This window comes from Boleophthalmus pectinirostris, unplaced genomic scaffold (assembly GCF_026225935.1).
Source record: "Boleophthalmus pectinirostris isolate CB_2022bp ecotype Guang Dong unplaced genomic scaffold, ASM2622593v1 HiC_scaffold_20, whole genome shotgun sequence".
Classification (NCBI taxonomy): domain Eukaryota; kingdom Metazoa; phylum Chordata; class Actinopteri; order Gobiiformes; family Gobiidae; genus Boleophthalmus; species Boleophthalmus pectinirostris.
In genome coordinates, this window is record NW_026571153.1 from 11,799,376 (window position 1) to 11,812,591 (window position 13,216).

General features: G+C 38.7%; 1 protein-coding gene across 1 annotated transcript; it reads left to right on the forward strand.

Annotated features, from left to right (window-relative positions):
- The first annotated feature begins 1,250 nt into the window (after positions 1-1,250).
- ankrd53 (ankyrin repeat domain 53) lies at positions 1,251-12,963 on the forward strand. The gene is made up of 8 exons (XM_055156822.1): positions 1,251-1,357; positions 2,819-2,901; positions 9,186-9,276; positions 9,564-9,684; positions 10,279-10,481; positions 11,151-11,315; positions 11,963-12,083; positions 12,164-12,963. Exons 1-8 carry the CDS (start codon positions 1,251-1,253, stop codon positions 12,773-12,775), a joined length of 1,503 nt encoding a protein of 500 aa, XP_055012797.1. The 3' UTR covers positions 12,776-12,963.
- The last annotated feature ends 253 nt before the right edge of the window (positions 12,964-13,216 follow it).

The following is a 13,216-nucleotide window of genomic DNA, read 5'->3' on the forward strand; positions in this document are numbered from 1 at the left end:
TTGTCTCCTCTGCATGTAGCTGGTACAAGTGTTGCATTATTTAAGGTGGTAATTAGCTACTGAGGCTGCTTTTTGTCTCAGCACAGGAGACAGAAGGAGATGCTATATGATGCAGAGAGGTAGACAAAAGGATAACAAAGAAAAGACATAAAAGGAATAAATAAAATTGTATTGTTGGCTGAAAACAATATAAATATATTTTCATCAAGTACAGTACTTGGTCGAAAAACTACTTTATTTCCTAATATTAAAACTCCAATTCACAACTTTTCTTAAGTAAGTACCTTTTTATTTTATTTAATAAAATGCATTGTAAAAGAACAGACCACTGTGTCTTTATCTTAATTGTAAATAATTTTATCAGTCGCAAAGATTTAAGACAGAGCTGCATGCATCCTTGCGTACATCGATTCTGGATATGGAGAGCTGAGTGCCTGAACACTGGTGATCCACTCTGCATCACTTTGCCATTTGAAAAAGCTGTTCTACAACTGTGCTTGTGTTCAAAGAATGAATGTATGCGAATGCAATGAGCCAAAGGGTTTGAGGAGTTAGACATACTGAAGGACCTTTAAATAATGATTTGTTCTATATTAATTATTTAATTACAGACAATTACTACAAACTAGGGGTGTAACAATATCCAAGTCTCACAATACGATAACGTCACAGTGTGAACCTCACGGCACGATATTTATTGCGATATCGTGGGAAAGCTCGCGATATAGTGGGGAGGCTCACGATTAGGGCTGTAACAATATCTAAAGCTCTCAGCATGATGTGATATTTGGTAGAGGCAAACAAAATTGTTAATATGCTACTTTTTCCTTAAAATGCCTTGACAAGACTTAATCCAAAGAACTAAGAGTTAAAAGGCTTAGAACTGTTATTTCTTCTTGTAGGCTACACTGAAATGGATCTGAAATGGACTTGTAATTCGATATATTGTGATGGTCCACGATATCATTGTGAGAACTTTGACAGTATGATATCACAATATTTCGGTTCCCTATTACAAACTGTATTTACTTTAGAACTTTACTCCAAGCTGTTGACCGACCTGCTTTTGAAGACAAAATTCAATGGCCAATTTTATGTGTTTTTCAATATTTCTTTTCAACCATGTTAACCATCTTTCTCTTAAGTGGTTGAAAGTAGTTGTAGTGTCACTGTCCCAAAACCATTTGCATATTCACGCCATGTTATGTCTACCATCAGTACATTTTCTGAAGATGCATGTCAAGCGAACAATGGGTTTTGTGTTTGCCCTGTTGTTGAACCAGGACAACTTGATGCTCTCTGACCTGGATAGAGGCACAGCAAGAAACAGCCATCTTACTAAGGTCATGGTGTCACTGTAAGTTCACAAGAAAGATTGCTGTGTACAGTGATCACTCAAAACATAATTTTGTGGTATTAATTTAGCGTATATATTTGAGCAAAGCCTGTCTTGCCTCAGTACTGATATATTGTAAGTAGCTCTTGAGGTCAAAATAAGTCCACTGCATGCTGTCTGCATCTAATTAAGTGTATTATTTTTATCCCCCACGACTATAAACTTTTCGTAGTCCATCAATGAGTCATTCGTCAAGGTACTGGATGTGAGGCTGGTTGTTTATGTGCTGTAGTATTTTTAGATCACTTATTTTGGAAGGGCATCAGATGTTTATTTTAACATCATGTGTCTTTCCACTGCTGAAAAATAAGAACTCCAACCTAATTTAAGTAATAATGCCCGTTGGATACGCGTATGATAGTGCTGGTGTAGATTGTTCAACTGGTTATTAATGAAAGTTATTTCTGTTACTGCTTTAAGGGTAATTGAAGATAACTGCTTCTTTTGAAAGTTTGCACTTCATTGGGATTGGCTACATCCAAGTGTCATTAAGAGCATAACGGAAGCTGACTAATAGGAGGATAGCTCGTGGATAAATAGACCGATTGAGTTTAGAGCTGCATTAAAAGGAAAGCACTATATTATGGTACTTTTTTCCAGATGGTGAAGATGGTGAAACAGGGGTGGACCACCAAAAACTGTCTACAGCACTGTTTCCCAAAGACTGGGTCGCGACCCTCTGGTGGGTCACAAGAGATTTTTTTGGGGTCACCTTGTCACCATCTGCATGTAGGTCTGCAATATACATATACATACATTTCTGCGCACCCCTCCCCACTCCACAGTTTTTCGGCAGCACTACCTTGCCTAACCAATTTTCTGTGGGAAACACTGATTACTGTTTTTCATTGTTTAAAATCTGAGTAATTCTAATTGTTCAGAGAGACACGATCACTCAATCAACAATAAAATATCCTCATTAATGTTGGTGGTCACAAATTAATTTTACGATTTACAAATAACGTTTATTGACTTGGGTCAGGAAGATTTATGACTTTGGGAAACACTGGTCTACAGTATATTAGCAATTCTAATGCCTAATGTTTTTTCAGGGTTTGTAGTGGGTAAAATACTTTTTATATGCAGACAGAACGCAGAGGTCTGATTTTATTTTTTACAATATACTCTATGGGGAATTAAATATGGACTAGTTAGCGGTTTATTAATATTTCAAACCCATAAATGACAAAATGGTACAATCATGAAGAAAGAGTAAGTCATCAGTAAGTAGTCGTAATGTTATGGCTGATCTGTTTAGCACAGGACAGCATTTATCCTACAGAAACAAAGTCACCTGAACCTGCATTTGAAACAGAATATTATATCTTTTGAATGGAGAAAAAATCTCCTAAATGTCACATATGGGAAGCTGAGACCCATGAACACACCAGTACGGTTAAGGTGTATGGTGTGTGACTGCAGTTGCATCACATTCAGGTGTCGTGCCACAGTCTCTGCTTCTGCATTGGAGAACAGTCTCTTGGAACAAAATGGGGTTAAACAAAGTACATTTAAATGTGAGTGTGTTAATGTGGTGCTGAGTGGTGCATCTTAGCAGCTTTACACACCATCCACAGTGTGAGTTTACTCAGAGGCTGAAACACTGAAAGCAGAGGTCACCGAAGTTCAAAAGGTGAAGCAGGAAAATGTCACACCCACTGTCTCATGCACAAGGTCGGCAAAGGAGAAGATACACATTTCAGTGCTGCTTTGGCTTATGAACTGAACAGGAAGTGCAACTTATAACATATATTTATATTTGTAAAGGTTCCTGAAACTGGCCAGTGTTTTTTTCCACACATTTATTCTATTTCTAAGGGCATGGAAGAGCAATGGCGCATTTTTATGTGTATAAATTTTTTTTTTGTTTTAGCTTTTGTAGGTAGATTGAGAACAATTTCTCATTTACAACAATGGCCTAGACAAGAGGCTGGCTATATGTTTGCACAATCGTCATATAAAGAACAAGAAATTATTATATTCAAGAAAATACAGAATTTAAAATGAAATTTATGGCAAATTTAAATTGCAGCGGGCCTTGCAGTGACAACACAGGGGTATACTGACTGAATAAATCCACACTGGACCATGTACTCTCTAGTCATCCTCACATCTGATTCATACACTGTATATAAGATGATGGTGCATTTGTAATAACATTTTGCTGTAGCACAGTGAACAAATGAAGACTGAAATGAGCTGATGTCATTATGAAGACAACGGCCTATGACGAGGACACAGTGACAACCAGCAGATGGACAGAAACTGCCTCAGGTTTTATATAAGAGTCAACCACAATCACTGCAAGTAAACAAACTGGACAGGGCAGCCAAGAGCTAGTTTCAGTTTTCTTTCTGTTCTCACGCTAATGGAACAAACCAGAATGTCAACATGCGACATACATGAGGGCTGCATGTAGGGACGCAACCATCTTCAATATCATCGGCTCGTTTAATATGACCCTCACAATACAAGACACAAGTGAATATGCACGGCAAGATTTGGCAGAGCAACCTTTTTTCAGAGGCCTAAAACATACTGAACTGTAGTGATATCTTGACCCATGTGTTGAGATATAATGAGTCAAGAAAAATATTTTATTATTGCAGATATAGTTTTTTTTTTTCCTAATCTGCTTTTAAAGTGTCCACCTTTAATATGTAATAAACTGTTATTATCAACATGTTGTAATCCTTTAATTGGTATATTACTTTGAAAGGGTGTAGTAAAGTCAAGTGGCCTAAAGTAATATTTTTAAGACATATTTTTGCACATTCCTATTGTGTACATACTATATCTTCTGATCGCTCAATAACAGATGATAAAAATGCCATCAGGGCAGTCTTTTAAGTTTTGTCCTAAACTTGTGTGGAGCAGTATGGTGACCCACCCCAGTTCAGGCTAATGTCCCAGGTCACTGTCCCAGACCAGGGCCAGGGCAGAGCAGATAGGGACAGGGAACAGGGGGCAGGCCGTACCTCCAGAGCAGAGCGGAGCAGAGCTGCACAGGGAGGTCGAGCTGCGGTCACTGCCTAAAGCCTGGTGCACTGTGACTGTGAGCTGCAGAACGTGACATGGTGCATTAGCGCGCTGCCGCCTGGGTGAACACGAGGCAGAGAGGAGGAGAGAGAAAGGATGAGGAGAGAGGAGGAGAGAAGGAGAGAAGGAGAGGAGGAGAGAGGAGGAGATATGAGAAGATAGGAGGAGAGGGAGGAGAAAGAGAGGAGCGATGGAGGAAAAGAGGAGAGAGAAGAGATAAAAGAGAGAGGAGGGAGAGAAATATGAGAGTAGAGGAAGGGGAGAGTAAAAGAGAGAGGAGTAGAAGGAGAGAAAAAGAGAGCAGAGAGAGGAAAGCAAAAAGAAAGAAGAGGAACAGGGAATAGAGACAGCGGCAGAGAAAGGAGAGAGACCACGCTGGGGATGGAGAAAATGGATTAGAAGGGGAAAGAGTGAGAAAGAAGAGAAAAAGAGAGGAGAGGGAGGAGGACAGAGGAGGGGAGTGAAGGAGGATAGCAATGAGGAGAGAAGACAGGGGAGTGACAAGGAAAAGAAGGGATGAGGAGAGAAGTGAGAGGGAGGAGGAGAGAGAGTTGGACAGATGGCGTGGAGGGAGAATATGGAGAGGAGATGAGAAGACAGAGGAGAGGAGGGTGGAGTGAACGAGGGAACGGAGAAAAGAGGTACATCAGCGCGCTTACAAAAGGAGCTCGGGGTCCTTCTGAGGTGCCTCATCAAATATACAGCAGATCAGGGCTGTGTGGTCGCTACGAATCTACTCACTCTCCTCCACCACTTCTCATAAATCGAATCCAACTGTGTCACTTTAAAGGTCCTTTATCACATAAAACTGAATCTGGTGAGCTTTATGCCATTTTATAATGTTGTTACCTCCTCAAAAATATACTTGGAGTTGTGTTTTGTTTGTCTGTCTATGTTTCCAAAGCTCAAAATGCTCTTTCCACCTTGTGAGGTCATGAAGATAGTTAGTTTCCAAGTTAATAGCTACCTTATACCTTTTAACCATGTAGAGATTGGCAGCCTAAATATGCAGGATTTGTGAGTTAAATGTGTGAATGAAAAGAAATACAAATCCAGGTATGTTTTTGCTGAGGAAACAACATTATAACATTGATCAGAAAATAGTGTAATATCATCTTTTAGGTTGGAAATTGATAAATTTCTGAAGTTAGAAGCAGATGGATCTGAAGTAGGGAACTAAAACAGCTTCAACACCATAGACAAAACATAATATTTTGATCTTGATCTTTTTGGATTAACATGGTAATGATATTTAGACAATATTCAAAATTGATATTTGTGTCATATATCTATATGTTACAGAGTGCATTCAAACACTTTTCATCCCATTAACAACTTTCTTCTAATTGTATGCAATGTTAGGCCAATACTATTTCCAAAATCCCAAAAATTCTCCACAGTACGTGCCCAATAGTAGCTGTTTAAATACTTCTCCCAATCCCCTGATGTACAGTAAGAGCTGATAACCCTTTGGTCCAGAGCCACCAGCCACAACACAAACAGATGGGCTGTGATTGGATGAAAGATCTGACCAATGGGAGCGCTTGCTGAGGGGCAGCTGGGACATGATCTCATGCTCATCCTCGCCCTAAGCAGGTTACACAGTTACTATCGCTCTGCTGTTAATCTGCTCTGTACCAACTGGATGTGCCCTATCTAATGTGTGCATGCAAACACTGAAATATACCCGAACAGACAGGGAATTTATAAGGCTGAAAGATTTGGGAAAATATCTAATTGTGATGTTTCTGACTAGTATTGCGCTTGTGGTTAGATTTATGTTTGAGCTTTGAAATAAAGATTCTGTTAAAAGGGCACATTTTAAACATTTGGCATTAAGGAGAAGTCTGAAATAAATATGAACTGCTAAACTAAAACAAAAATATCATGCATTTCAGAACATGCTTGTAGAGATCTACCAGGTTACCAGATTTAATACTCTAATACAACTCAACTTGTGGACAAATTACGGTGCTATATTTATGATAGGAAGTGGAAGCAGTTCAGTCAGCACAGAAATACAAAGCAACAAGCCAAAAGGTTGTTGGTTCAATCCCTGCAACAAGTGTTGTTGTGTCCAACAATAAAACTCTCATTAAGATTGTGTTTGTGTAACTCTCTGACTGTAAAGACAATAAAAAAAACAATTATTACTATTACTAAGAGGAATTATACATAAAAAAATCTTGTTCTAGATTTTCTTAAGTAACACTTTCATTTTAAAATCAATATGTTAAAATCAATAGGTCTTTAAATCATATAGCAATTGCTCAAAACATTTCCAGTTCGTATCAGGGGAGCCTCTTTAGCAGATGGGATATGACAGCACATACACAGTACAGTAGGAAATCCAACATACATTCGCTTCCTTAGAGTGAAAGTCATGTACAGGTCGCTGTCCAGGGACCAGTGCTGAAAGTCAAACATGAAATGGCTCTACACTCTTAACTCCACACGACCTCCAACCCACCCCCACCTTCTCCCCGACATGTGACCGAGGACGGAGAAAGACGCTGGGGCTACAAAGCGGCCAGGCGGTGCTCTTTGTGAACTCCATACACTTACACACTGGTGGGTTCATGTGTTTTATGGAAACACTACAAACATTACTTAAATTTCACTTGCGGCCAAACAAATGAGTCTGAATTCATGTTCAGGACGGTGCAATTAAATGGAATAATTGATGAATTGTGATTATTGCACCAATGATCACAAAAATGGCAAAAATCGAATGCGTCTGAATTTTGATTTTTGCTCAAGGATGTGAACATGAGCAAAAATTATGCAGCGGGTTGGTGGTCCTGCAAAACATATTTTTTCTCTTAATTTTCAAGTGCACTGATGCACTGTGCTCCCTCACCATTACCTTATGTACCATTCTACATAGGCTAGTGCCCAAGGATAAACATGCACACTTACACATATATATTATATACACAGAGGGAACATGAACTCACTTAGAGCCACGAGAGCTGAAGTGCAGAGGGCGTTTTTGTGGTGATGGCCTCTGGGAGCAGGAAGCCAGAGGTCCATGGACTATCCTTGAACCTCAGTGCAGAAAGACAGCTCTAGAACAAAATCACAACAAAGAACCCTGAATAAATATGAATCTGTTAAATTTACATCAAAAATATAAATATTGCAGTTTGCTACATACATCATTAGTGATAATATTATCACAGTGCTACATATACTAGATATTACCTCCATCAGTCTCTTAGCATGGATTAAAGACTATTGCCTTTAATATTGGAACAACTTTATGTCACAAAACCCCTAAAGCTAAATACTCTTAGAAAAACAATTTCTAAATGTATAATAATGGCAAAAAGTAGGGTCTGCAATAAATGATAGCAGTATGAAACACTTCAGTAGATAGTATGTACAGCTCAGATATTAATAAAATAAATAAAATAAGACAAACTTCTCCAATAGTGCAAAATATGCGATAAATATTGAGCTCAAATAAAAAAGCTCAGCCCTAGTGGACAGTTATAGAATACACTTAGCCAACAACTTCTAGGCATACGTATGTGTGAAAAGTTGCACTACTTTTCAGAGTGCGTGCCCTTTGCTGTGCAGTTCTCTTTAGTTCGTGGAGAGGTCAAATGGTCAATAACTGTGATCACACTGTCCCAGCACTCGATAACTTAATCGACAGCACAGTCCCACAGAGACATGGAGAATATAAACGTGCCGATTCACTTTGGTCTGCAGCACGTGATAGACTCTGCCGGACGCACTGGAATGGACATGCCTCCACTGCAGGATTGATCTGCTTTAGTCAGACCAAATGTGTGCAGCCTATACTGATGTGTGCTCAATACAAACACAGGGGGAGGTAGGGCACTTAAACAGGGAGAGGGCATAGCATCATATTATTATATGCTTAAAACTATACATCTGACTAGAATCTGAGTATGAGTGTGAATGAGTTTTAATCAAGATTCATTTCCTGAGGCTTTTTAATTGCCAGTAAAATTATGTGGTTTAGAGCAGAATTCTTATTTTTTCAGATTAAAAGTTTATGTACTGGAAAATGAATAATAACAGCCATTTTAAGATGGCTTTAAAAACTAAAATCGAATAAAAAATTGTGATGGCTATGATAAATATGAATGGGAAAAAAAGTTGAATATTTTGTTGTCATATCGCCAGGGTGACCAGATGCCCCTATTTACCTGGGACAGTCCCAGTTTTGAGCCCTTTTAGACAAGAAATGTCTCAGGTCTCCCTATTTTTGACCAATTTGATCTAAACCAGGACTACATCAGGTCTAAACCAGGACTAAAACAGGACTATCACAATTGACTAATCTGATGCCTGCCAACAGTAAAGAGGAGCATAAATTGTTATTTGTTTAGCCAAAATACAGAAAACAGTGTTTGCTAATGACTATAAAGCAAAAAGTCCCTCAGATTAAGACACCAGAATGCACAATGTTAGACACTCTTTTCACAGTTTTATTTATACCAACCATCACAACCCGGGTGTGTCCCAGTTTTGACTTTTGATAATCTGTTCATCCTACATATCGCCCTAATTATAAGCAGTGCATGTCAAAATGTACTCATAGAACTATAATCAAATCTACTAAATAAAATAAATAAATAAACAAATAAAGTAATACGTTTAAAAACAAGTTTAAGAACTAAACTAAACAAACAAACAAACTAAAAAACTAAACTAAATAAAAACTAAAACTAAATAAAAAACTAAATATAAAGTTTTTTGTTTTTTTTTATTGTAGGAAGTTTATTCTCCACCCTCACCGTCATTTCCATGGCAACGAAGGCACCAGACAACAAATCTGGGAAACAGGGACGAGGCAAGAGCAAAAGGTGATTAAATTAACAAATAAACTTCATCAAACAATGTACAAGTGCTAGCGAAACAAGCGAACACGTGCTACGCTGATGGGAAAGCTAATCGTTAAAGTTTTAGCAGCTGTTAGCAAAGATAACACGTGTCTGAAACTTTTAACATTACAAAGATTCACACAGAATAGCCTCATAGCCTACCTGATGAAGAACAGCTCGCACAGATGGACATATATAGTTTCTTTTGGCTTAAGTTTAAAGGACATCTGGTCATCATCGGTGTATGATTTCGATTTGATATTTTGAAGTCTTTGCCACACTGCCCCCAAGTCTGCGAGAGCGCCCCCTGCTGACGATGTGCGGAGGGACTCGGAGAGCGCTGAGGATTTTTTGGAGAGGATAGTGCGCACCCTGAAGGTCGACGTGCAGGTAGGTATCTTCTATTTATTTATAAAATTAATACATTTTATTTATTACATTTTATTTATTATTACTGCTTTCAGGCAAAAGTCCAAGTATTTTCTGTGGTGGAGAACTGTTTCATTTGAATAGTATTGTAGCTATAGTAGGCTGACCAGTCATCCCTATTTACCCGGGACAGTCGCAGTTTTGAGCCCTGTGACCGCTGTCCCAGCGGATTTATCCAAAACCATTGATTTGTCCCAGTTTTTCACAAGAAATGTCCCAGGTGTGCCTATTTTTGACCAATTTGATCCCTGCCAACAGTAAAGAGAGGCATAAATTGTCATTTGTTTAGGTAAAATACAGAAAAGCTGCTTAAAAATGACCAAAACACAAAGAAAATTTTACTATATTGACTCACCAAGTGCATAAAAATCTTCCTTAATTACTCAGTCGTTTTCACATTTTTATTATTACCAATAACCCCAAACCCATCCCAGTTTTTTTTTTGAAATTCTGGTCACCCTAAGCTATAGCCACTCTTGCTTCTACAGACGCAATGTATTTGTGTTTTCATGTTTTGTCTTTGAATTACCCTGTAATGGCCTCTGTCTCCTCCAGGGCCTGTCCCCACTGCATGTGGCTTGTCTGCGGGGTCAGCTGGGCAGCCTCCAGCACATGTTGGAATCAGGGGAGTGGTGGATCAACAGCAGCGATGACTCCCAGGGACGCAGACCTCTTCACATGTTTCTCTGCATTCGCTGCACACCACAAACTCAGGCCTGTTTCCGCTACCTCCTGCAACAAGGGGCTGATGTCAATCTGTAAGTTTCTATATTCTAATAATAAAAACAACCTATTGGTGGCTTACATATCACAAAGATATATTTGAATGTTTTTTGTGAAACATTATAAACCATAGTAAAAGACAACCAAAAATGGTCAACTTGCATCAGAAAATTTGTAATGTAGAAATATAGAAAGGTCAGCACAGCTCCTAACATTTTTACTTTTCAGCTACATCCCCTGTTGATGTTTTGGACCACATGCACTTCCACACTTCCACAAACACTGCATCAAAGCTGGGACTAAACAGAAACAAATCCTCAAACCAAGCTTGGACTAGATCAGGATTAGAACAGGACCAAAGTAAGTCTATATCAGGACAAAACTGAACTCAAGTCAGAACCAAACAAGGATAAGTAGGAACGCTCCCTAAATTCAGAATCGGATTATGATTAGATCTGCTTGGATTCTGAACTTAAAAGATCAAAAAAGCTACTCTATTTTTATGTTTAATTGAATTACAAAGGGCACACAATAAAAATTATGACATGTTGAGTGAAATTAAATAACAAAAATAACAGACGAATTAACTATTTAGACATGCATTTAATGTGCATCACTGTTGATTTTCATTTCTCATTCACTCATTTAATTAAGTTATGTATTTAGATATGATACCTTTGTTTATTTGTTCATAATGTTCTCAGCACCACAGCGTCAGGTCAGACCCCCCTGCACATGGCTGTAGCTGAAGGACAAATGGAATACACTCGGATGCTGGTGGAAGCCGGAGCAGATCTGTTCGCCCGAGACCACTCCGGACTGCTCCCTCTGGACATGGCCCGGATGTGGAACCGCAGAAAGATCGGCAGGTAACTAAAAGAAGAATATCCCAGCAGCTTATATGACCAATCACACAAAAATATCATTAAGTTTATCTGTTGTGTAATGCTGGACTCCTGGACTGAACATACGCGTATTTTGGGGCAATTATTATTCATTCTTTATATACTGTTGCACCATAAGCCAAGGAATATTACGAATTTGGGAATTTTGTTCACTGACAATGGCAATAAAACTTCTGATTTTAAGCAATACATTTCTTTGCGGAAACTATAAATGCTGGACTTGAGGCATGGAAATTAAAATATATATCACTGTGTTCTTGTCCAGATCCTGTACTGATGGCAGATTAACTTTATGTTAGACATCCATTGTCTCCAGTGGTTATGTTTACATTCACACTAAAATCTGATTATTATCTGATTTCTGGACTTGTCTGATTATTAAAATGTCATGTACGGTAGAATCATCTGTTCTGAGCAATTCAGTTTCTTTCTTAATGTGGTCCCCCAGTAACCTAAATCTAAAAATAACAGACACAGAGACCATAACAAATCTAGCAGCTGCAGAAATCTGATAATAATGAGAATGTTGGTGTGCATGTAAATGTAGCCAGCGTCTCTTTAATAGGCCAGCGCTCATTTCCCGAACAGAAATTAATGGAATAACATTGCAGGTATCTCAAGGACTGCATGTGGCATGAACAAAACAATAAGGAACTGGAGGCGAGGGTGCAAACTCAAACGATATACTGTGATCTGATGGACTGTGATAAACGTGACAAGATCAGCAAAAAGGTAAGATAACTTTTTGCCCATGAATTGTGTTTAGTAGTAATGAACTGCCTTTAATTGATTTATTTTTTGTGTAATTTTAGCCAAAGATTGATAAAACTGTTACTGAGTGGGCCAACAAGAAAGGGTTAACACTTAGGAAAGAGTTTTGCCCTAAAGTCTTGGTCAGTCAGTTTCATAAAAAATGCCTTATATCGGATAATAACAAAGAGCATAGTCGTAAAGAAAAGAAAACTGAGCGTGAATCTAGCCTACAATCTGAAGAAGGAGCCCAAGAGGATAAAAGCACCTCTCCCTCTTCATCTGTGGGCCAAGAAGAAGAAATAAACCATGCTTTTAAATTACCAAAGTTAAAGCCATGGGCGATATATACTGGCCCAGAACCAGATAGCCCAATGGTAGAACCAGCTCTAAGAGGCAAGGTTAATGTATGGAGAGATGCAAGCTCAACTAAACCACACTATAAATCTAAGTGGGACCGAAGGCCACACGAAGCCCCAAGCCTGCCTGTAGACACCATTCAGAGGGTGTTTTTTCCCCGAGATTTCCCTCACAGGATCCAAAAGCTGGGTGACTTCCAGACCAAAGACATAGAGGGAGTCCCGCACAGAGCATGCCCCCAGGGACGGACCACCTCGGCCTGGACAGATGTAGCCATGCACCTGCAAGAAAACCTGGAGCCTGGACACTACTGAGAGGTTAAGGAGGTGGAGGTCAAATTAATTATTAAAAGTAAAAGAAGTGGTTAATGTTTAGTATTTTAGCTACTATATCAATCTATTTTGACCAGAGATTATTATAACTTTGTATAGATTTGTTAGTATAAGCAAAAGTATATTTTTGATTAAATAGAGTAACCAAATTGTCAAAACCAAACCTTGAAATTGAGAGATTGTCGTTACAATTATATAATGACTTCTTGTGAGCTTTAAGCCATGTTATAATGTTGTTTCCTCATCAAAAAATATACCTGGAGTTGTGATTTGTTTCATGCAATCTTGATGAGTAATCTTGGTTTATTAGTTTATCCACATCTCCAGAGCTCAAAGCGCTCTGTTCCACCTTGTGATCTCATGAAGTGGTAGTTTCACTTAACAGCTCCTTTTACATTTAGCTCAGAAGAGATGGGTAATTCC

Bases quoted from the DNA above. Each gene is read 5' to 3' on its own strand.
- ankrd53 (XM_055156822.1), top strand. From the start codon at position 1,251: ATGGGTTTTGTGTTTGCCCTGTTGTTGAACCAGGACAACTTGATGCTC. The intron at 1,358-2,818 runs GTAAGTTCACAA...GTGTGACTGCAG, and splicing joins ACTAAGGTCATGGTGTCACT to TTGCATCACATTCAGGTGTC. The intron at 9,685-10,278 runs GTAGGTATCTTC...TGTCTCCTCCAG, and splicing joins CCCTGAAGGTCGACGTGCAG to GGCCTGTCCCCACTGCATGT.